The 22,256-nt window shown below is 68.7% G+C and overlaps 4 protein-coding genes across 4 annotated transcripts; 1 reads left to right on the forward strand and 3 right to left on the reverse strand.

Annotated features, from left to right (window-relative positions):
- Positions 1 to 4: 4 nt before the first annotated feature.
- Positions 5 to 13,783, reverse strand: LOC148592406 (lysosomal alpha-mannosidase-like). The gene is made up of 24 exons (XM_088535078.1): positions 13,700 to 13,783; positions 13,009 to 13,111; positions 12,043 to 12,216; positions 10,790 to 10,983; positions 9,472 to 9,604; positions 8,548 to 8,690; positions 8,364 to 8,480; positions 7,140 to 7,222; positions 6,946 to 7,066; positions 6,109 to 6,187; positions 4,725 to 4,834; positions 4,494 to 4,601; positions 3,921 to 4,037; positions 3,654 to 3,848; positions 3,450 to 3,547; positions 3,250 to 3,373; positions 3,045 to 3,163; positions 2,867 to 2,968; positions 2,705 to 2,792; positions 2,554 to 2,634; positions 2,244 to 2,480; positions 875 to 1,036; positions 257 to 359; positions 5 to 180 (listed from the first exon to the last, which is right to left on the reverse strand). Exons 1-24 carry the CDS (start codon positions 13,781 to 13,783, stop codon positions 53 to 55), a joined length of 3,003 nt encoding a protein of 1,000 aa, XP_088391204.1. The 3' UTR covers positions 5 to 52.
- A 922-nt stretch (positions 13,784 to 14,705) lies between these two features.
- Positions 14,706 to 16,165, reverse strand: LOC104566804 (PAT complex subunit Asterix). Its single transcript, XM_088535073.1, has 4 exons — positions 16,099 to 16,165; positions 15,764 to 15,869; positions 14,854 to 14,951; positions 14,706 to 14,778 (listed from the first exon to the last, which is right to left on the reverse strand). The coding sequence occupies exons 1-4, from the start codon at positions 16,131 to 16,133 to the stop codon at positions 14,712 to 14,714; spliced, it is 306 nt and encodes a 101-aa protein (XP_088391199.1). The 5' UTR covers positions 16,134 to 16,165; the 3' UTR covers positions 14,706 to 14,711.
- A 61-nt stretch (positions 16,166 to 16,226) lies between these two features.
- Positions 16,227 to 18,337, forward strand: LOC148592407 (WD repeat domain-containing protein 83-like). Its single transcript, XM_088535076.1, has 9 exons — positions 16,227 to 16,340; positions 16,887 to 17,007; positions 17,094 to 17,199; positions 17,274 to 17,322; positions 17,434 to 17,560; positions 17,647 to 17,714; positions 17,797 to 17,905; positions 17,986 to 18,100; positions 18,185 to 18,337. The coding sequence occupies exons 1-9, from the start codon at positions 16,238 to 16,240 to the stop codon at positions 18,335 to 18,337; spliced, it is 951 nt and encodes a 316-aa protein (XP_088391202.1). The 5' UTR covers positions 16,227 to 16,237.
- A 195-nt stretch (positions 18,338 to 18,532) lies between these two features.
- LOC104566805 (deoxyhypusine synthase) lies at positions 18,533 to 22,044 on the reverse strand. The gene is made up of 9 exons (XM_088535077.1): positions 21,772 to 22,044; positions 21,447 to 21,611; positions 20,393 to 20,514; positions 20,214 to 20,310; positions 20,032 to 20,118; positions 19,108 to 19,213; positions 18,927 to 19,030; positions 18,726 to 18,851; positions 18,533 to 18,622 (listed from the first exon to the last, which is right to left on the reverse strand). Exons 1-9 carry the CDS (start codon positions 22,042 to 22,044, stop codon positions 18,533 to 18,535), a joined length of 1,170 nt encoding a protein of 389 aa, XP_088391203.1.
- Between the last annotated feature and the right edge of the window lie 212 nt (positions 22,045 to 22,256).

The following is a 22,256-nucleotide window of genomic DNA, read 5'->3' on the forward strand; positions in this document are numbered from 1 at the left end:
CGGAGCCGAGTCTCGTGTTTATTGAGGGGACGGGGACAAGCCGCGGCGCCCGTCACCGTCCCACGGGGCCACCCGCGGCCTCCGCGTACTCCACGGTGGCCACGAAGGTCCGGATCTCCATGGGCCGCAACGTGACGCGGCGCGGATCCAGCTTCGGCGGCGCCCGCGGCCGGGCCGGACCTGGCACGAGGGCGGGAATGGGGACACGGGGACACGGGGGGACCCCGGGGATGTCCCCTCGCTGTCCCCCGGGTACCTGTGTCCGAGCGCCACGCGAGGCGGCTCCCGGCCGCGCGGGGCTGGTCGCCCGCCAGGTTGGTCTCCTGCAGCGACGTGATGGTGAAGGCCGAGAAGAGGCTCTGGGAAAGGGACAAAGGGACAAAGTGACAAAGTGACAGCGGTGGCCGGAGCGCCGGGAGGGGGGAGCCACCCCTTTGGGGGCTCCTCTGCGCCCCAGGAGGGGAGGGAGATGGGGGACAATTGGGGGGAGCGGGTGGGGATGGGGGGACACGGATGGGGGACACAGGTGGCGATGAGGGGACATGGATGGGGGCACACCAATGGAGGGGACACAAAGGACAATGAGGGGACGCGTGGGAGACATTGCAATGGGGGACACAAATGGCAATAGGGGGACACAGAGAGGGGAAGGGGGGGACACTGGGATGGGGTGGACGGACATGGGGACAAATAGGAGACAAATGACGAAGGGTGATGGGGGACACACAGATGTGGGGGGACAAATGGGGACACAAACGATGATGGGGGGGACAAATGGGAAACACACACAGTGATGGGGGGACAGGGGACAGCCGGGGATCACAAACGGCGATGGGGGGGACACCCAGGTGACACCAAGGTCCCCGGTGCTCACCAGGAGGTCGAGGGTGACGGGCTGGGAGCCGTTGAGGCTCTCGCCCTTCTCCAGGAGGTGCTCGAGCCGCAGCACGACCGTGTCCTCGTCCCCGTCCTTGTCCCCCGGCGCCAGCGTCAGCAGGTGGACGTTGGGCGGCAGCTCCCGCCGCAGCGCCGAGAACTGCGCGAGGGGCCTCAGCGGGTGGCCCTGGCCACCGTCCCCGTGTCCCCGCACCTGTCCCCATGTCACCTGTGTCCCCAGGCCCGTCCCCGTGTCACCTGCTGTCAGCTGGATTGCCCTGGCCACTATCCCCTTGGCCCCATGCCCGTCCCTATGTCACCTGCCACTGGCCAGGCCACCGTCCCTGTGTCCCTGCACCTGTCCCTGTGTCACCCGTGTCCCCACGCCCGTCCCCATGTCATCTGCTGCTGGCCGGGCCACTGTCCCCACATCCCCATGCCCGTCCCTGTGTCACCTGCCACTGGCCAGGCCACCATCCCCATGCCCCCACGTCCCCATGCCTGTCCCCGTGTCACCTGCTGTCAGCCGGGCCACCCCAACCACTGTCCCCATGTCCCCGCACCTGTCCCCGTGTCACCTGCATCCCTGCACCCATCCCTATGTCACCTGCTGCCGGCCGGGCCACTGTCCCCATGTCTGTCCTTGTGTCACCTGCTGCTGGCCAGGCCACTGTCCCCATGTCCCCATGCCCGTCCCTGTGTCACCTGCCACTGGCCAGGCCACCATCCCTGTGCCCCCGCGTCCCCATGCCCGTCCCCGTGTCACCTGCTGTCAAGCCAGGCTGCCCCAGCCACCGTCCCCTCAGCCCCATGCCGGTCCCTGTGTCACCTGCCACCGGCCAGACCACCGTCCCCGCGTCCCTATGCCTGGCCACCCCAACCGCTGTCCTCATGTCCCCATGCCCATCTCTGTGTCACCTGCTGCCAACCAGGCCACCGTCCCGGTGTCCCCACACCCGTCCCCGTGCCACCTGCTGCCATCCAGGCCACCGTCCCTGTGTCCCCACACCTGTCCCTGTGTCACTTGCTGCCAAGCAGGCCACCGTCCCCGTGTCACCTGCCGCCGGCCAGGCTGCCCTGGCCACTGTCCCCATGTCCCCACACACATCCCCGTGTCACCTGCTGCCAACCAGGCCACCGTCCCTGTGTCCCCATACCCATCCCCGTGTCAACTGCCACCAGCCGGGCCACCGTCCCCGTGTCCCTATGCCTGGCCACCCCAACCGCTGTCCTCATGTCCCCATGTCCGTCCCTGTGTCACCTGCTGCCAACCAGGCCACCGTCCCCATGTCCCCACACCTGTGCCTGTGTCACCTGCTGCCATCCAGGCCACCGTCCCCGTGTCCCCACACCCGTCCCCGTGTCACCTGCCGCCGGCCAGGCTGCTCCGGCCGGTAGGAGGGTCCCCCGCCGGGCGCCAGCACCACGTGGGGCTCCAGGAGCTGCTCTTGGGCCAGCGGCCGGTGCAGGTCGGCGGCCGCGGCCACCGTGTCGAGCAGGACGAGGTGACGTCCCCGCACCACGAGGCCCTTGTTGTCCCGGCCCAGCTCGAGCAGCGGCTCCCCGACGCCGCGCGCGTCGTCGCGCAGGAGCCGCCGGTGCACCTGGGGCGCACGGGGACGCCGTGACACCCCGCTCCTCGTTTGGGGACAGTCCCCCTGTCCCCCCTCTGCTCACCATGAGCTCCAGGGAGCCGTCGCTGAGGCTGCTGCCGCCCTGCGAGCGGTCCGTGAGCACCGTCAGCTGCAGCTTCTCATCCTACGGCGAAACCCACACGTGTCACGAGCTGCGCCCCGGCCTCAGCCCGCGCTCGGCGCCGCGGCGCTACCTTGATGTAGATGCGGCTGTTGACGGGATAATAATTCCCGGCCACGGGCTCCGTCTGGCTCAGGTTCCACGTGGGCCGGTAGTCGCGCCTGGCGGTGACAAGGACAGGTGGTTACGGGGAGGGGACAGGCTTGGGGACACGGCGCGGTGGCGGCGCCGGGACCTGCGCTCCAGCATCTGGCGCCCGTTGGAGTCGGTGTAGAAGCGGGCGGCCGTGCGCAGCGGCGTCACGAAGCGGCTCACCACCTCCTTGCCCCAGCCGTCCCTGCGAGGTGACAACAGGGGACGTCAGCGGGGACAGAGGGGCCGGCGGTGGCCGTCCCCCCCCCCCTCGCACTCACGCCACGGGCACGGGCCCCACGGTCCACTCGAGCTCCACGAAGGGCTTCCCCGCGTGGACGCGGAGCACCTGGGAGCACCACGACGAGAAGTTCTGGTAGAGCTCCTGCACCAGCGCGTTCTGCGGCGAGGGGACACGGCGCCATCAGTGCCACCGGCGCGGGGACAGCCCCGGGGACGTGTCCCCTGCCCGGCCGCACGACCCACCTTCACCACGTACGTGGGGACCCGCTCGGAGCCGGACACCGGGAAGGGCTCCGAGCTGTTGGGACGGAAGATGTAGGCGCCCGACGCCTGGGGGCTCTCGGCGTTCCCGGTGCTGGCGTTGTACCTGCGGCGAGGGCGGCGCCGTGGGCCCCGGCGTCCGGGGGGCCCCGGCGTCCGGGCGGCCCCGCTCGCGCACGCACCACAGGAAGCTCTGCGAGACGGGCAGCGCGATGCCCTTGTCCAGGTTCTGGATCTCCTGGAGGAGCCCGGTGACGGGGTCGAAGAGCACCCGGACGTGCTGGGGACACGGAGGGGACATGGTGACACATCGCCCTGCCCGGTCACCCCCCGAGCTGCGGAGCAAGGGGTTTTCCCGGAGCGGGAGCATCCGGAGGGATCGGTACCTCGTTGCGGATCTCCTGGAGCTGCGGGGAGAGCCGGGGCCGGCTTGGGGACACCGGGATGTCCCCAGGGTCCTGCTGCGTCACCGTGAAGGTGCCGAAACCCACGGCGGGCACCCAGGCTTGGAAGAGCAGCTCCCGCGTGGCGTTGCCGCCGTCCCCTCGCAGCTGGCGGGTGAACGGGGACACGGGGACGACCTGGGGACAAAGAGGTGGCACCGGGGGGTGGCCGGGGAGCGTCCCCGAGGTGGGGACAGGGGCCGGGCTCACCTCGCTGGCCACGGGGTGGCCCTGGGGGTCCGTGACCGCGTAGGCCGCCCCGTTGACCGGCAGCCGCACGGGCCAGGACACGCGGTGGCCCAGGGGGTTGTAGAGGAGCACGAGGAACTGCGGGGACACGGGGACGCGCTCGTGTCACCCAGGCGTCCCCAGCGCCCCCGCGGGCCCTGGGACGAGTTCGTGTCGCTTGGGTGTCCCCAGCATTCCCGCTGTCCCCAGGACGAGTTTGTGTCACCCGGGACGTCCCCAACACTTCCCCGTTGTCCCCAGGATGTCCCTGCGCCCCCCACGGTCCCCAACTCGTGTCACCTGCAGTGTCCCCAACACCCCCCGCTGTCCCTGGGATGAGCCTGCGTCACCCAGAATGTCCCTAACACCCCTGCTCTCCCCATGATGAGCCTGTGTCACCCGGGATGTCCCCAACACCCCCGTGGTCCCCAGGATGTCCCCAGCATCCCTGCTGTCCCCAGGACAAGCTCGTGCCACCCACGGTGTCCCCAACCCCCCCCCGCTGTCCCCAGGATGAGCTCGTGTCACCCGCGGTGTCCCCAGGCCGCCCCTTACGCGCGTGGCCGTCTCCGTGAGGGGACACACGCTGACGTTGAGGCCGTGACACAGGACAAAGTCCTCCTTGGTGCCAGCGAGCGCGGACAGCGCGTTGGCCAGCAGCACCTGGGGGTGACAGCGGGGACGTCACCCCCCCTGGTCCCCAGGGTGTCCCCATTGTCACCCCCCCCGGTCCCCAGGGTGTCCCCGTTGTCCCCCCCCCGGTCCCCAGGGTGTCCCCGTTGTCACCTCGCCCGCGGCCCATCCCACCGCCAGCTGCTTGGCGTAGTCGTTGGCCACGTGTTGGCGCTCGGTGCCGCTCACGGCGTCGTGGTGCTGCAGCACGGCCACCGCCTCGCCTGGCACCGGGGGACAATGTGGGGACAGCGCGATGGGGACAGCGCGATGGGGACAGCGCGGCCACCGCCTCGCCTGGCACGGGGGACAATGTGGGGACAGCGCGATGGGGACAGCGCGATGGGGACAGTGCGGCCACCGCCTCGCCTGGCGCGGGGGACAATGTGGGGACAGGGCGATGGGGACAGCACGGCCACCGCCTCGCCTGGCACCGGGGGACAATGTGGGGACAGGGTGATGGCAGGGGACAGGGCGATGGGGACAGCGCGGCCACCGCCTCGCCTGGCACGGGGGACAATGTGGGGACAGGGCGATGGCAGGGGACAGTGTGGGGACAGGGCGATGGGGACAGCACGGCCACCGCCTCGCCTGGCACCAGGGGACAATGTGGGGACAGCGCGATGGGGACAGCGCGATGGGGACAGCGCGGCCACCGCCTCGCCTGGCACCGGGGGACAATGTGGGGACAGGGTGATGGCAGGGGACAGCGCGATGGGGACAGCGCGGCCACCGCCTCGCCTGGCGCGGGGGACAATGTGGGGACAGGGCGATGGCAGGGGACAGCACGATGGGGACAGCGCGGCCACCGCCTCGCCTGGCGCGGGGGACAGAGTGGGGACAGGGTGATGGGGACAGGGCAATGGGGACAGCGCAGCCACCGCCTCACCTGGCGCTGGGGACAGTGTGGGGACAGGGTGATGGCGGGGGACAGTGCGATGGAAGGGGACAGTGTTGGGACAGGGCAATGGGGAGAGCGCCGGGACAGTGCAATGGCAGGGGACAGCGCGGGGACAGCGCGATGGCGGGGGACACCACGGCCACCGCCTCGCCTGGCGCCAGGGGACAGCGTGGGGGCAGCGCAATGGGGACAGTGTGGGGACAGCGTGAGGGCAGGGGACAGCGCGGGGACAGCGCGATGGGGACAGCACGACCACCACCTCGCCTGGCGCCAGGGGACAATGTGGGGACAGGGCAATCGGGACAGCATGGGGACAGCGTGATGGCAGGGGACAGCGCGGCCACCACCTCGCCTGGCGCCAGGGGACAGCGTGATGGCGGGGGACACCACGATGGGGACAACGCTTTGGGCTGGGGACACTGTGGGGACAGTGCTGGGAATGCTGGCTTGGGCCGGGGGACACTGTGGCCACCAAGGGGACAGTGCTAGGGACAATGCGCAGGCAAGGGGACACTGCAGGGACAGCACGATGGGGACAATGGCTCGGGCTGGGGACACCGCGGGGCCAGCGCTGGGGACGCCGCCGCGGCCACCTACGGAGCGCGGAGCCGTCGCCGTGTCCGTAGGGTCCGTCCCGCGCCGCCCGTCCCGCCAGGGCCTCCAGCTGGTTGCAGACCTGGGAGCAGCAGGAGCGTCACGGGGACGCGAGGGGACATGAGGGGACAGGAAGGGACACGAGGGGACACGAGGGGGATGCGAGGGGACACCAGGGGACATGAGGGGATGCCAGGAGACAGGAGGGGACACGAGGGGGACGTGAGGGGACACGACGGGACATGGGGGGACAGGAAGGGACACGAGGGGATGTGAGATGACACGAGAGGGAAGCCAGGGGACACGAGGGGACACGAGGGGGGCGTGAGAGGACACGAGGGGGCGTAAGGGGACATGAGGGGACGCCAGGGGACACCAGGGGGACACGAGGGGACACGAGGGATGCGAGGGGGACGCCAGGGGATGCAAAGGGGACGTGAGGGGGACACCAGGGGGACGCCAGGGGACATGAGAGGACATGAGGGGACGCCAGGGGGACACCAGGGAACACTAGGGCACATGTGGGGACACGAGAGGGACACAAGGGGGACGTGAGGGGACACAAGGGGATGCCGGGGGACACCAGGGGGACACAAGGGGACACTAGGGGACACGAGGGGGCGTGAGGGGGGAAGCCAGAGGACGTGAAGGGGACACTAGGGGGACGTGAGGGGATGCCAGGGGGACACAGGGGGACACGAGGGGGACGCGAAGGGGACCCAAGGGGGACACCAGAGTGACACTAGGGGATGCGGGGGGACACAAAAGGGACACCAGGGGACACTAGCAGACATGAGGGGACACAAGAGGATGTAAGGGGACGCGAGGGGACAGGGCCACCTGCATGAAGCCGTAGCCCAGGCGCTCGTAGCGCTTCAGGGCCGGGCGGCTGCTGAAATAGCCCGTCCAGAACTGGTGGGGCCCGTCCGAGTAGGGGAAGAAGTCGTCGCTCTTGAGGGACCTGCGGGGGGACACGCGTGTCCCCTGCTGTCCCCCGCGTGTCCCCTGGGCCCCGCCGGTGTCCCCGCGCTCACCAGGACAGGTTGGCGCGGTGCAGCTCGCGCAGGTAGCACGACGGCGTCGAGTAGAGCGCGTGCACGCGGCTGCCGTTGGCTTGCTGCAAAGGGACGCGGCGGGGACGCCGCGGGGACGGGAAGTGACCTTGGGGACGGGAGGTGGCAGCGGGGACACTGTGGGGTGGCCCTGGGGATGGGAGGTGGCCTCGGGGATGGGAGGTGGCACCAGGGACACCGTGGGGTGGCCCTGGGCACGAGAGGTGGCTCCAGCGATGCCATGGGGTGGCCTCGGGGATGGGAGGTGGCCCCGGGGACGGGAGGTGGCCCTAGGAACACCATGGGGCGGCTCCAAGGATAGGAGGTGGCCCTGGGGATGCCGTGGGGTGGCCCCGGGGACAGGAGGTGGCTCTGGTGATGCGAGCTGGCCCTGGGGACATCATGTGGTGGCCCTGGTGATGGGAGGTGGCCCCGGGGGCAGGAGATGGCCCTGGGACACAGTTGGGTTGCCCCAGGGATAGGAGGTGGCCCTGGGAACAGGAAGGGACATCATGGTGATGGCCCTGGGGACAGGAGATGGCCCCGGAGACATGGTGGGGTGGCCCTGGGGACAGGAGATGGCTCCAGGGATGCCGTTGGGTGGCCCCGGGGATGGGAGGTGGCTCTGGGGACACGGTGGGGTGGCCCTGGTGACGGGAGGTGGCCCAGGGACACCGTGGGGTGGCCCTGGAGATGCCATGGGGTAGCCCTGGTGACGCCATGAGGTGGCTCTGGGGACGGGAGGTGGCCCTGGGGACACGGTGGGGTGGCCCTGGGGATGGGAGGTGGCTCTGGTGACGCCGTGGGGTGGCCCTGGGGACGGGAGGTGGCTCCAGGGATGCCGTGGGGTGGCCCTGAGACGCCATGGGGTGGCTCTGGGGACAAGAGGTGGCCCTGGGGATGCTGTGGGGTGCCCCTAGTGATGGGAGGTGCCCCTGGGGATACCATGGGGTGGCCCTGGGGATGGGAAGTGGCTCTGGTGACGCCGTGGGGTGGCCCTGGGGACAGGAGGTGGCCTTTGGGACACGGTGGGGTGGCCCTAGGGATGCCATGGGGTGGTCCTGGGGACGGGAGGTGGTACCGGGGACGGGAGGTGGCCTTGGGTACACAGTGGGGTGGCCCTGGGGACGCCGTGGGGTGGCCCTGGTGACAGGAGGCGGCCTTGGGGACGCCGTGGGGTGGCCCTGGGGACAGGGGGCGGCTCACCCGCGCGTTGACGTGCCGGATGAGCTTGTCCATGTTCTTGAACCACAGGTTGGCGTTCTCGTAGTGGAAGTCCGAGCCCATGGTCATGATGATGTGCTCGGTCCGGTAGCGCTTGGCCTGCGCCGGGGGACACGTCAGCGTCCCCAAGCGTCCCGGGAAGGGCCCAGGCGTCCGGGCCACCCACCTGGTCCTGCGCGGCCGCCAGGAAGGCGGTGACGATGCGCTGGACGTTGTTCTCGTCACCATCCCCGTCCACCACCGGCGGGTCGAAGCAGAGCTGGTCCCAGCAGAAGCCGGACGGAGGGTTGTAGAGGTTGGGGAGGATGACTGGGGACACGGGGACAGCGATGAGCGCGGGGACACGGGGACAGGGACGAGCGCGGGGATGGGGAACAGCCTGGGGACGTGGGGAAGGGCCTGGGGACAAGGAAAAGAGCCTGGGGACAAGGAAAAGAGCCTGGGGACACGGCTGGGGACAGGAATGAGAAACAGGTTAGGGATAAGAGAACTAACTTGGCGACATGGTTGGGGACAGGAACGAGGAAAGGTCTAGGGACAAGGGAATTAACCTGGGGACATGGCTGAGAACAGGGATGAGAGGCAGCCTAGCGACAAGGGAACTAACTTGGGGACACGGTTGGGGACAGGAATGAGAAACAGCTTAGGGACAGGGGAACTAACCGGAGAACGCGACTGGGGACAGGAACGAGGAAAGATCTAGGGACAAGGGAATTAACTTGGGGACATGGCTGAGAACAGAGATGAGAACAGCCTAGGAACAAGAGAACTAATTTGGGGACACAGCTGGGGACAAGGATGAGGAACAGTCTAAGGACGAGGGAACTAACCTGGGCATACGCTTGGGAAAAGCGACGAGGAACAGTTTGGGGACAAGGTAGAAAATGACAAAGAACAGTCTGGGGACAAGGGAAGTGGCCCGGGGACAGGGTTGGGGACAGCAAAACCATCCTGGGGACAAGAGACCAGGCTCAGGAAGAGCCAGAGAACGAAGCCACCCTGGGGGACAGGACAAAAGGGGACATCCCGGCAGGGTGGCAGCGGACACGGGGGCACGGCAGGGGACACAGGAGGGGACACGGGGACGCACCGGTGAAGATGTCGGCGTCGGGGGCCTCCAGGCTGTCGCTGCCCCTCCAGAGCAGCTCGAGGCGCCGCGCGTCCTCGCGAGCCACCTTGTCCTCGTGGTCCACGCGCCCCACGAAGAGCCCGTCGTAGCCCATCTGCGGGGACAGCGCTCGGCCAGGGGACAGCAGCGAGTGTCCCCAAGCGCCGAGAACTGTCCCCAACCTGCGGGGAGCAGCCCCGGTGCCATGGGAGCTGTCCCCAAGGCCACGGGGAGTGTCCCCAACACCGTGGGGGCTGTCCCCAAGGCCACGGGGAGTGTCCCCAACCTGCAGGGAGTGTCCCCAACACCCTGGGGAGTGTCCCCAAGGCCACGGAGAGTGTCCCCAACACTGTGGGGGCTGTCCCCAAGGCCACAGGGAGTGTCCCCAACACCCTGGGGAGTGTCCCCAAGGCCACGGGGAGTGTCCCCAAATTGCGGAGAGTGTCCCCAACACCCTGGGGAGTGTCCCCAAGGCCACGGAGAGTGTCCCCAACACTGTGGGGGCTGTCCCCAAGGCCACGGGGAGTGTCCCCAACACCCCAGGGAGTGTCCCCAAGGCCACGGGGAGTGTCCCCACCGCCACAGGGAGCACTCCCGATGCCAAGAGAATCGTCCCCAACCCGCAGGGACCGTCCCCAGCACCCTGGGACCGTCCCCAAGTCCCGGAGACTGTCCCCAAGCCCCGGAGACTGTCCCTGTCCCCAAGGTGTCCCCACCTGCGCGAAGATGGCGGCGTGCTCGCACGCGTGGCCGAAGGGGTCCAGCTGCCAGGCCACGCGGGGACCATCCCCAACCCCCGGGGACCGTCCCCAACCCCTGGGGAATGTCCCCAATCCCCGGGGACCGTCCCCAATCCCAGAAGAATGTCCCCAATCCCCGGGGACCGTCCCCAACCCCCGGGGAATGTCCCCAATCCCCGGGGACCGTCCCCAACCCCCGGGGACCGTCCCTGTCCCCAAGGTGTCCCCAAGGTGTCCCCACCTGCGCGAAGATGGCAGCGTGCTCGCGTGCGTGGCCAAAGGGGTCCAGCTGCCAGGCCACGCGGGGACCATCCCCAACCCCCAGCGAATGTCCCCAACCCCAGGGGAATGTCCCTGTCCCCAACGTGTCCCCACCAGCGCGAAGATGGCGGCGTGCTTGCGTGCGTGGCCAAAGGGGTCCAGCTGCCAGGCCACGCAGGGACCATCCCCAACCCCCGGGGTCCGTCCCCAACCCCTGGGGAATGTCCCCAACCCCCGGGGACCGTCCCCAACCCTCGGGGACCGTCCCTGTCCCCAAGGTGTCCCCAAGGTGTCCCCACCTGCGCGAAGATGGCGGCGTGCTCGCGCGCGTGGCCGAAGGGGTCCAGCTGCCAGGCCACGCGCGGCGTCGCGCAGGGCCCCAGCGCCCGGCGCAGGAAGCGCCGTCCCAGCGCCAGCTGCTCCAGCACCGCCCCGTAGTGCGACGTCCCCTCGTCACTCATGCACCAGCCGCCCAGCACGGGCTCCAGTCGCCCTGCGGGGACACGGGGACATCGCGGGGGCAGCCACCCCTGCCGGGGACAGCCCAGGGCCACCCCAGAGCCACCAGGGATGGCCCGGACCTTCCGAGGACACAGGAACATACCAAAGCCACCCTAGTGTTTCCAGGGACATCCCAGAGCCACCAGGGACAGCCCAGGGTCACCCTAGACTTTCCAAGGACACAGGGACATCCCAGAGCCACCCTAGAGCCACCAGGGACAGCCCAGGGTCACCCCAGAGCCACCAGGGACATCCCAGGGCCACCCCAGTGTTTCCAGGGCCACCCCAGAGCCACCAGGGTCACCCCAGACCTTCCAAGGACACAGGGACATCTCAGGGCCACCCCAGTGTTTCCAGGGCCACCCCAGAGCCACCAGGGTCACCCCAGGCCTTCCAAGGACACAGGGACATCTCAGGGCCACCCCAGACTCTCCAGGGACATCCCAGAGCCACCAGGGCCACCCCAGGCCTTCCAAGGACACAGGGACATCCCAGTACCACCCGGGACAGCCCAGGGCCACCACAGACCTTCCAAGGACACAGGCACATCCCAGAGCCACCCCAGACTCTCCCGGGACATCCCAGAGCCACCAGGGCCATCCCAGGCCTTCCAAGGACACAGGGACATCCCAGAGCCACCCCAGACTCTCCAGGGACATCCTACAGCCACCAGGACCATCCCCGAGTTTTCAGGGACACAGGGACATCCCAGAGGCCCCAGGGCCACCCCAGACCTTCCAAGGACACAGGGACATCTGAGAGTCCCCAAAGCCACCTCAGAGCCACTGGGGACACCCCAGTCTCCTCGACATGTCCCCAAGGTGTCCCTCGTGCCACACAGGTGCCCCATATCTCTGTGTGTTCCCAATAACCATTTCCTCTTTAAAACACCCCATATCTCTCCACTGTGTCCCTGTGTGTCCCCAGTGCCCATATGCCCCTGCCATGTCCCTATGTGTCCCCAGTGTCCCCACTATCTGCATGCAGCACCCCTGTGCCTTATCTCTATGTGTCCCCACGCAGCATCCCTATGTCCCCAAAGTCCCCATACCCTCCTGGACGAGCTGGCGCACGAGCCCGCGCGTGGCCTCGTCCTGCTGCCGCCACCAGCGCGCCAGGAAGGCCACCTCGGCGTAGACGAAGCGCTTGGCCGGGTCGGCCGCCAGCTGGGCCACCACCGAGTCCAGGATGTACTGGACACCCGCGTGCTGCTGCTCGTTGTGCACTGGGGACATGGGGACAGGGTGTCACACAGGGACACGGCGTCACACGGGGCCACCACCGAGTCCAGGATGTACTGGACACCCGCGTGCTGCTGCTCATTGTGCACTGGGGACATGGGGACATGGTGACACCGCGCCACATGGGGACACGGCGTCACGCGGGGCCACCACCGAGTCCAGGATGTACTGGACACCCATGTGCTGCTGCTCGTTGTGCACTGGGGACATGGGGACACGGCGTCACGCGGGGCCACCACCGAGTCCAGGATGTACTGGACACCCGCGTGCTGCTGCTCGTTGTGCACTGGGGACATGGGGACACGGCGTCACGCGGGGCCACCACCGAGTCCAGGATGTACTGGACACCCGCGTGCTGCTGCTCGTTGTGCACTGGGGACAAGGGGACATGGGGACAGGCGGGGCCACCACCGCGTCCAGGATGTACTGGACACCCACGTGCTGCTGCTCGTTGTGCACTGGGGACATGGGGACATGGTGACACCGCGTCACATGGGGACACAAGGGCCACCTAGCGGGGCAGGACAGTCACAACAACATCTAAAGGGACACAAGACATTGGGGCAGGGCGGCACAAGGGTCTCACTGCCACTCAGGGAGACAAGAGCGTCATCGTAGGAGGGACACGGGGACAAAGTCCCCCTCCCTGGCCCTGCCACCCCCTTGGTGGCCTCTAGGCCACGTCACCACCGGCCTCCATCCTCCCCGGCGGCCTTGGTGACACCAGCTCCCCCGAGGCCCCCGCGGGGGCGGTGACGGTGACACGGCCAGGGTACCTCCGTAGTAGTACTGCTCCACGGTCTTGAGCCAGCCCACGTCGTCGTGCGAGTGCGGCACGAGGTGCACGTTGAGCAGCCCGGGCCGCGTCGCGGGGCACGACTGGGGACACGGCCGGCGTCACCGGGCGGCCCCCCCGGAGAGAAGGAGGAACCGCGCAGGGGAGAAGGAGGAAGGACGGCGGTTTCCAGACCGGGTGTCACGGGTGACACGGCGACAAGAGCCGCTCAAGAACAACCCCCCAATGGCAAGAGGAAGGCGGGGACAGGACGCCTGGGCCCTCTGGGACCGGATTTGGGCTACTTCCTCCCCTCCGGATCCGCGGTGCCACCCCAGTGTCACCCCCGCAGTGTCCCCCGCTCCGCTTCCCTCCCAGTTTCCCGGTTTTTCCCACCCCATCCCTCCCGCCTCTCCCCTGCCCCGGCTCTCCCTGTCCCCCTCGTCCCTCCCCATCCCCGTCCCCCCGTTTCCCCCAAGCCCCCCCGCTCTCTCCCGCTTTTCCGCTTCCCCATTTCTCCCAGTCTCACTCCCACCCTTCCCGATCCCTCTCCCAATCCCTCCCACTTCCCCCTCCAGCTCTTCCCACCCCCCATTCCCTCCCAGTCGCCCACTCTCTCCCTCTCGATCCCGGTTTCCCCCTTGTCCCCGGTGCCCCCATCCCAGCCGCTCCAGCCCCGGTCCCGGTCCCACCTGGTACCCGCAACCCGCGGCCGCCGCCGCCCCGAGCAGCAGCAACGCCGCGGGCGCCGCCATGACCCTCGCGACCACCGTCATGTGACGCCGCGCTCACGTGACGCGCCGCTTTTCAGCCCCCCCGCCCGCCGCCGGGAGCCAATCCGCTGCCACCTCCGCGCTAAACCCCGCCCCCTCGCGTTCTCATTGGCTGCTGCACGCAGAGGGCGGGAAGGCCGCGTGGAATGGGCGGGGCTGGCGCACGAGGCGGGGGCGGTGCCATAAGAGCTCGCGCCAATGAGGAAGCGGCATTCCCGTGATTGACAGCGCCAGCCACGCCCGCGTTGCCACGGGAGACGAGCGTTGGAAACGCCCCGCCCCCCACGCGGCGGGAAAACGTTGGTAGCCAATGGCGGGCGACGGCTCTGAGGACCCCGCCCCTCTGCGGCATGCGATTGGCGGAGAGCGCAGGAGGGCTCGGTGCTCTCCACCAATGGGGCGTCGAGTAGCAGCGCGGCGGGAAGCGCGCGCCTTTACCTCAGGGAGGCGCTGGCGCCTAAGGGGAAGCCACAAAATGGCGGCCCGGCGCCATCTTCTTGCAGCTGCGGCCATGTCCTCCCCGGTCCTGGTTCCCTCTCCACCTCGGCCGGACGCAGCCCTCGTCCCCCTCTGTCACCTCCAGCTGCCACCCGGATGCCGGGAGCAGCCCATGGCCTCCTTGCTCGCTGCTGTGGCAGCGCCAGGTCCTTGCGGCCTCCCCGGGGCCCCGACCACGTGTGCCGGGTGATCCTTAAGCCAAAGGGGATCCTTCAATGTCCTGGGAACACCGGGATTCACTTCCTGGTTTCCATCCGCTTGGATAAAGAGGATGCTCGAGGTAAGAGAGAGTGGTTGCTGCCATCTGCGTCATTATCAGCCATTAATTGGGTCAAAAACATATGTATTGGGAGCAGGAATAACGCGTTTTCCAAACTGTGAGGATCCCACCCGGCTCCTGCTCCTTTATTTTTCCCAGGCGGGCCACGCGGCGTCACCACGGAGGGGACATGGGCTGCGGGTTCTGCAGGTAGGACATGACCACGGCCGAGATGGAGAGCCTGGAACGGGCAGGAAAGCGCTGGAAAAACCCGTACGAACGGCGGGGCCCGTCGCGGCCGCCGTCCCGCGCTCACATGAAGCTGCTCATCATCTGCTTGGTGTCCTCGGAGCTGCGCGAGTTGGCGAAGCTGATGAAGGAGCAGTAGACGGCGATCCAGGCGCACCACTTGAGCTGCGCCGGGGGCGCGGGGCGCCGTCACCCCCGCACGGGCACCCCGACGCCCCCGGTACACCCAAGAGCCTTTGTACACCCCGACGTGCCCGGTACACTCCAACACCCGCCTATGCACTCAACAGCCCTCTGTACACCCCAACATGCCCGGTACACCCCAACGCCCACCATATACTCAACAGCCCTCCGTACACCCCAAAGCCCCCTGTACGCTCAACAGTCCTCTGTATACCCCAACACCCCCTTGTACACCCCAATGCCCCCCTATACACTCAACAGTTCTCCATACAACCCAACACCCCCTTGTTCACCTCAACACTCCTTGTACACCCCAATGCCCCTCTATGCACTCAACAACCCTCCATACACCCCAATACCCCTTGTACAACCCAAAAGCCCTCCGTACACTCCTACATCCCTTGTAAACCAAACACTCCCCTGTACACCCCAATGCACCTTGTACACCCAACGCTCTCCTGTACACCCCAATGCACCTTGTACATCCAATGCTCTCCTGTACACCCCAACACCTCCTGTACTCCCAACGTACCCCGTACACCCAACGCCCCCCATACACCCCAACACCTCCTGTACACCCAACACACCTCCGTACACCCCAACACCTCCTGTACACCCAACATCCCCCCATACAACCAACACCCCCCCGGGCTCCTCGTGGACCCCGAGGGAAGCTCCCGTTCCCCCATAACCTGCACCCACCGGGTCCCCGTGTCCCCCCGCTCCGTCCCCATGTCCCCCCCATCCCCGCCTCCCCCCTTGTCCCCATGTCCCCCCTGTCCCCATGTCCCCACCTTGAGCATGAGGCCGCACATGCTGAACACCATCCCCAGCAGGTTCATGTAGTCGGGCGTGGGGTCCTCCAGCGCGGGGCTGCTCTCCGCGGACGGCGCCTTGTACCTGGCGGGGGCACCGGCCCGTGGCGGCCCCTGCTGCCCCCGGCGTCCCCAGCCCCTTCCCCGCTGTCCCCCGGTGTCCCCAGAGTCTTCCGGTACCCCCAGCCCCATGTCCCTCGGCGCCCCCCGTACCCCCAGCCCCATGTCCCTCGGCGCCCCCCGTACCCCCCAGCCCCATGTCCCTCGGCGCCCCCCGTACCCCCCAGCCCCATGTCCCTCGGCGCCCCCCGTACCGGGCCACCCGCGCGGGCCGCCGCGGGTCCGCCATGTTGCGCCGCTTCCGCCGGAAGAGGCGGTGCGGGGGCGGTGGCCCCGCTCCCGGCGCGGGTCCCGCTGCCGGTTCCGGTCCCGCTCCCGGTGCCGGTTCCGGTCATGGCGTTTCCCCAGCCGCGGCCCGGCCCCGCCGAGCTGCCCCGGCACCTGGTGCGGAGCATCGAGTGCGGCCAGGGCGCCGTGCGGGCCGCGCGCTTCAACGGTGAGCGGCACCGGGAACCGGCACCGGGAGGAGGGAAACCGGCACCGGGAGGGGGAAAACCGGCACCGGGAACCGGCACCCGGGAGGGGAGAACTGGGGGATCGGTCCCAAGAGTGGAAATGGGAACCAGGAGGGGGAACCGGGAGGGGAGACCCACCGGACCAGGAGAGGGGAACCGGGACCGTGAACCAGGACCGGGGACTGGCACCGGGAGGGGACAACCAAGGAACCAGGAGCGGAAAACCAGGATCTGTGGAACCGGGATCCAGGCCGGGTGGGGGGAACTGCGGAACCAGGAGGGGGGAACCGGGACCAGCACCGGGAGGGGGAACCAGCACCGGGACCGGATCCATCCGAGGAGGGAAAACCGGGACCGGGATCCATCCCGGGGAGGGGGAACCAGGACCGGGTGCTGGGGCAGTGGGTGAGAGATGGGTGACAAAGTGGGTGTCCCAAGGGGAGGGTGACGGGGAAGGGGGGGTGACAGTGGGCGTCCTAGGCCACCACGTCCCCCGGTGTCCCCCGCGTCACCCCGTGTCCCCGCAGCCGACGGCAACTACTGCGTGACGGGCGGCAGCGACAAGACGCTCAAGCTGTGGAACCCGCGCAAGGGCACCCTGCTGCGCTCCTACCTGGGCCACGGCTACGAGGTGCTCGACGCGGCGGGGTGAGGGGACAGCGGGGACGCGGCCGGGGCCCCCCGCCGTCACCGCGGCCCCCCGCCGTCACCGCGTCCCCCCGCCGTCCCCGCAGCTCCTTCGACAACAGCCAGCTGTGCTCGGGCAGCGCCGACAAGACGGTGGCGCTCTGGGACGTGGCCACGGGGCAGGTGCTGCGCAAGTTCCGGGGCCACGCGGGGGTGAGTGACGCGGGGACACTGCGGGGGGGTGGCCGCCACTACCCCGTGTCACACGCTGTCACCTCCCTCCGCAGAAGGTCAATTCGGTGCAGTTCAATGAGGAGGCCACCGTCATCGTGTCGGGTGAGCGCAGGCGCCGGGGCACCAACATGACCCCCTGCTAAGCGTCCCCATGCCCTCAGGTGTCCCCCCCGCGCTCTGTGTCCCCATTTTGTCCCCGTCTCGTCCCCGCAGGCTCCATCGACTCCACCGTGCGCTGCTGGGACTGCCGCTCGCGCCGCCCGGACCCCATCCAGGTGCTGGACGAGGCCAAGGACGGGGTGTCCAGCGTGAAGGTGTCGGACCACGAGATCCTCGCGGGGTGAGGGACACCCCGCGGTGACGGGGACACCCGCAGGGCCACCTCGTCCCCCTGCCCCGGGGCCACTTTGTCCCCTGTCCCCGCAGCTCCGTGGACGGCCGCGTGCGGCGCTACGACCTGCGGGCGGGCGAGCTGCACTCGGACTACGTGGGCAGTGAGTGACGCTGGGGACAGGGGACACGGAGCGGGGGGGATGCCATCCCCAATGTGTCCCCAACGTGTCCCCACCGCCGCAGGCCCCGTCACCTGCGTCTGCTTCACCAAGGACGGCCAGTGCGTCCTGGTGGCCAGCCTGGCCGCGCCGCTGCGGCTGCTCGACAAGGACACGGGCGAGATGCTGGGCGAGTACGGGAGCCTCCGCGGGGACGGCGGCGGGGGACGCCCCCGGCTGCCACCGCCCTGATGTCCCCGCTGTCCCCGCGCAGGTACAGCGGCCACCGCAGCAGCGCCTGCCGCCTGGACTGCGTCCTCAGCGAGCGCGACGCCCACGTGGGCTGCGCGTCCGAGGACGGCGCCGTCTATTTCTGGGACCTTGTGGAGGTGAGGAACGGGGGATGGCAGCGCCCCGGCGTGTCCCCAACATCCCCTCCGCGTCCCCAACGTCCCCTCCGTGTCCCCGCGCAGGGCTCGCTGGCCGCGCGCCTGCCCGTGGGCCGCGGCGCCGTGCAGGCCTTGGCCTTCCACCCCGCGCGGCCCGTCCTGCTCGCGGCCACCGGCGCCACCCTGCAGCTCTGGGACACCGGTGACGACAACGACGAGGGGGACGCGGCCACGTGACACCCCCCCCCAACGCCAGGGAGCAGCCGGCATCCCGGGAACGCTGCGGGTTTATTGGGAGCGAGCGGATCCCGGCGCACCCGCAATAAATAACGTGGATGTAAGAGCGGGAGCGACGGATGGATGGGGAGGGGGGGTCCCGCCCCCCTGCTCCGCGGGGCCCCCCGGGGGTGCTGGAATTCCGGGGGGGGCACCCTAGGGAGGCGGCTCCGGGAAGGATCCCGCATTCCGGGCGAACGTCTCGGCCACGAGCAGCGGGAAAACCAGGGAGGCGTCGGCATAGACCTGCACGGGGGGACAAAACGGGGGACACGGTGACACGGAGAGGCACACGGTGACATGGGGGGGACACACACATGTCCCTGTACCCCGGCCCCCGCGCGCCCACCTTGACCGGCGTCGCGTCCGGGCGGATTTTCCCCCAGGAAACGGCCTCGTCCGGGCGGGCGCCCGAGTCGGAGCCGTCGAACTCCTGCGCCGTGTTCACGTACACGGAGAAGTCGGCCCCGTTCCGCTGCAAGGGGGGGCAAACCGTGAGCGTCCCCCTGTCCCCGGGGTCCCCCCCGGTGTCCCCCCGGTGTCCCCTCACCATGAGGTTGGCGTTGGCGATGTGGTGCTTCACCAGGCCCCCCCCCAGGATGATCATCCCCGTGCGCCTGGCGAAAATGGCCTGTGTGTTGATGAGGCGCAAATCTGGGGGGGCGACACGGGGACAGGGGGGCTGTGAGGGGGCCCAGGCGTCCGGGCCCCCCTTCCGGCCCTGTCCTCACCCTCCACGATGTCCAGCACCAGCCCCGGGCGCTTGTACGAGTGGAAGAAGATCATGTCGCCCAAGGAGCCGTCGGTGAGCGCCGGGCTCAGCACCGGGATCCCGTTCTGCAGGGGACGGCACAGCACGTGGTGACACCCCCGGGGACACAGGGACACCCCCCAGGGACAGGGTGACACCCCTGGGGACACAGGGACACCCCCAGGGATACTCCCAGGCACAGGGTGACACACCTGGGGACACAGGGACACCACAGGGACACCCCCAGGGACACAGTGATACCCCCCAGGGCATGACAACACCCTCGGTGACACCTTCTGGGACACAGGGACGCCCCCAGGGACAGGGTGACACCCCTCAGGACACAGGGGCACCCCCAGGGATACCCCCAGGGACACGGCAATACCCCCAGGGACACCCCCAGGGACAGGGTGACACCCCTCAGGACACAGGGACACCACAGGGACACCCCCAAGGACACAGTGACACCCCCTGGCACATGGTGACACCCCCCAGGGCATGATGACACCCTCGGTGACACCTTCTGGTACACAGCGACATCCCCAGGGACAGGGTGACACTCCTTGGAACCCCCCCCGGGGATGCAGGGACACCCCTGGGGACACACTCCCAGGACACAGCGACACCCTCATTGACACCCCCTGGGACACAGTGACATCCCTGGGAACAGAGTGACACCCCTAGGACACCCCCCAGGACATGGTGATACCCCCAGTGACACTCCCTGGCACACGGTGACACCCCCAGGAACACCCTCTGGCATGTGGTGATGCCCCTGGGACATCCCCCAGGACACAGTGACACCCTCGGTGACACCCTCTGGGACACAGAGACACCCCCAGGGACGCGGTGACACCCCCTAGGAGACCCTGTCACCCCCCAGGGACACGGTGACATCCCCTACCTTCTGCGCCCAGTAGTAGATGGATTCGGGGTTGTCGATCTCCTTGCCCAGCCGCGCAATCATCTTGGACGGGGTCCACTTGACGCCCTGTCACACGGCACGGGTGACGCCACGTCCCCCCCAGCCCTGGGGACACGCTGGGGACACCGGGAAGGGCCCCGGCGTCCGGGGCAGCCGCCCACCTCCGTGTCCTGCTCCTCCGTCATCTTGTCCAGGATGGGCATCAGCCAGTCCTCGAACTTGCAGTAGTTGTCGTTGGGCACCAGCAGGTTCCCGATGCTGGGGACAGCGAGGGGACACTCAGCGGGACGTGTCCCCCCGCCCGCCGTCCCTGCGAGGGGCCCCGGCGTCCGGGCCGCACCGGTTGATGCCGCGTTCGCGCAGCTCCTGTCCCCGCAGCTCGAAGTCCCCGACGTAGGTGGGCGCCAGGCACTTGATGAGATCCTCCTCCACTCCCCCGGCCGTTGTCACCAGCACGTCCACCTGCGGGGACAGCGCGGGGACACGGCTCAGCGGGGACACCCCGAGGGGACACGGGCAACAGGGACCTCCTGGGGGAGGGACTGGCACCTTGGGGACCTCCTAGAGGCTGGACTGGGACATGGGGACCTCCTAGAGACTGAACTGGCACCTTAGGGACATCCTAGAGACTGGGACCTTGAGGACATCCTAGAGACTGGACTGGGACATGGGGACCTCCTAGAGACTGACCTGGCACCTTGGGGACATCCTAGAAACTGAAGTGGCACCCTGGGGACATTCTAGAGACTGGGACCTTGGGGACATTCTAAAGACTGGACTAGCACACCCTAGAGACTGACCTGGCACCTTGGGGACCTCCTAGAGACTGACCTGGCACCTTGGGGATATTTTAGAGACTGGCACCTTGGGGACATCCTAGAGACAGGACTGGGACCTTGGGGACATCCTGGGACCTTGGGGACATCCTAGAGACAGGACTGGGACCTTGGGGACATCCTGGGACCTTGGGGACATCCTAGAGACTGGACTGGCAGCTTGGGGACATCCTGGGACCTTGGGGACATTCTAGAGACTAGAGTGACACCTTGGGGACATTCTAGAGACTGGGACCATGGGGACATCCTAGAGATTGAACTGGGACCTTGGGGACATCCCAGGAACCAACAAGAACCAGGATTGGCATATTGGGGACACAGAAACAGGGCTGGGACCTCGGGGGCCTCCTGAGACCCCCCGGTGGCATCTGGGGACTCCCAAAGACGACACCGAGACCTTAGGAACCCCTGGGGACAAGTGGGGACCCACGTGGGGCTGGAAGTGGGTCTTTAGGGGTCCCGGGGGGAGGCAGGAGACCCTGGAAACGCCATGGCTGGAAAAGGGTGTCCCAGGGGTGTCCCCGCGCTGTCCCCAGGGTGTCCCCGCGCTGTCCCCACCATGTTGTGCTGCACCAGGTAGCGGATGCTCTCGCGCACGCCGGAGCTCACGAGGTTCGACGTGAAGCCCAGGAAGATGGTGCAGCCCGAGGGCGGCCGCGGCCAGGGGTTGAGCGCGGCGCGGGCGCGCTCCTCCGCGTCCAGCGGCTCCAGCTTGGCCGCGATCTGCGGGGGGACGGCGGGAAGAGCGGGAATGGCGCGCGGGAAGCGGGAACGGCGCGCGGGAAACGGGAACGGCGCGCGGGAAACGGGAACGGCGCGCGGGAAACGGGAACGGCGCGCGGGAAACGGGAACGGCGCGCGGGAAACGCGGCGCCCGCCTCACCATGCGCTCGATCTCCTCCACGGCCAGCGCGAAGCTCGTGGCCTGGAAGCCCGTGGTGCGGAAGGAGCGGAGCAGCGCGCCCAGGTCGGGCCCGCCCGAGAAGTCGTAGCCGCGCACGGCCACGGCCGCGCCGGGCAGGCGGCCGCTGCGCCGCAGCACGGCCCGCAGGGCGCCCGCGGGCGCCTCGCCGCGCGCCGCCATCACCGGCGCCGGTACCGGCACCGCGGCGCCATCGCGGGCCGCCTCTTCCGCCGTACGCGTGGGCGGCGCCATCTTGCTCCTACGCGTGGGGCCCGCGCGCCCCTTTCTTACGCCGTGCGCGTGGCCGGCGCCATCCTGCTCCGCCTCTTCCGCCGTACGGGTTGGGCGCCGCCATAGCGCGCCGCCTCTTCCGCCGTACAGGTGGGCAGCGCCATCTTGCTCCTACGCGTAGGCTCTACGCGCCCCCTTCTTATGCCGTACCGGTGGGCGGTGCCATCTTGCTC

The sequence above is a fragment of the Tinamus guttatus genome, unplaced genomic scaffold (genome assembly GCF_059628265.1).
Source record: "Tinamus guttatus ecotype Peru unplaced genomic scaffold, ASM5962826v1 Tinamus_guttatus_pri_ptg000611l, whole genome shotgun sequence".
NCBI classification, from domain to species: domain Eukaryota; kingdom Metazoa; phylum Chordata; class Aves; order Tinamiformes; family Tinamidae; genus Tinamus; species Tinamus guttatus.

Bases quoted from the DNA above. Each gene is read 5' to 3' on its own strand.
- LOC148592406 (XM_088535078.1), bottom strand. From the start codon at position 13,783: ATGACGGTGGTCGCGAGGGTCATGGCGGCGCCCGCGGCGTTGCTGCTG. The intron at 7,223-8,363 runs GTGAGCCGCCCC...GTCCCTTTGCAG, and splicing joins TCCGGCACGTCAACGCGCGG to CAAGCCAACGGCAGCCGCGT. The intron at 360-874 runs GTGAGCACCGGG...TCCCTTTCCCAG, and splicing joins CCGTCACCCTCGACCTCCTG to AGCCTCTTCTCGGCCTTCAC.
- LOC104566804 (XM_088535073.1), bottom strand. From the start codon at position 16,133: ATGGCGGACCCGCGGCGGCCCGCGCGGGTGGCCCG. The intron at 14,952-15,763 runs GTGGGGACATGG...CCCCCGGCGCAG, and splicing joins TGTGCGGCCTCATGCTCAAG to CTCAAGTGGTGCGCCTGGAT. The intron at 14,779-14,853 runs GTGAGCGCGGGA...TGCCCGTTCCAG, and splicing joins CAGATGATGAGCAGCTTCAT to GCTCTCCATCTCGGCCGTGG.
- LOC148592407 (XM_088535076.1), top strand. From the start codon at position 16,238: ATGGCGTTTCCCCAGCCGCGGCCCGGCCCCGCCGAGCTGCCCCGGCAC. The intron at 17,323-17,433 runs GTGAGCGCAGGC...TCGTCCCCGCAG, and splicing joins GGCCACCGTCATCGTGTCGG to GCTCCATCGACTCCACCGTG. The intron at 18,101-18,184 runs GTGAGGAACGGG...GTCCCCGCGCAG, and splicing joins ATTTCTGGGACCTTGTGGAG to GGCTCGCTGGCCGCGCGCCT.
- LOC104566805 (XM_088535077.1), bottom strand. From the start codon at position 22,044: ATGGCGCCGCCCACGCGTACGGCGGAAGAGGCGGCCCGCGATGGCGCC. The intron at 19,031-19,107 runs GTGAGGACAGGG...TCGCCCCCCCAG, and splicing joins GGTGCTGGACATCGTGGAGG to ATTTGCGCCTCATCAACACA. The intron at 18,852-18,926 runs GTGAGGGGACAC...CCCCCCTTGCAG, and splicing joins TCGCCAACGCCAACCTCATG to CGGAACGGGGCCGACTTCTC.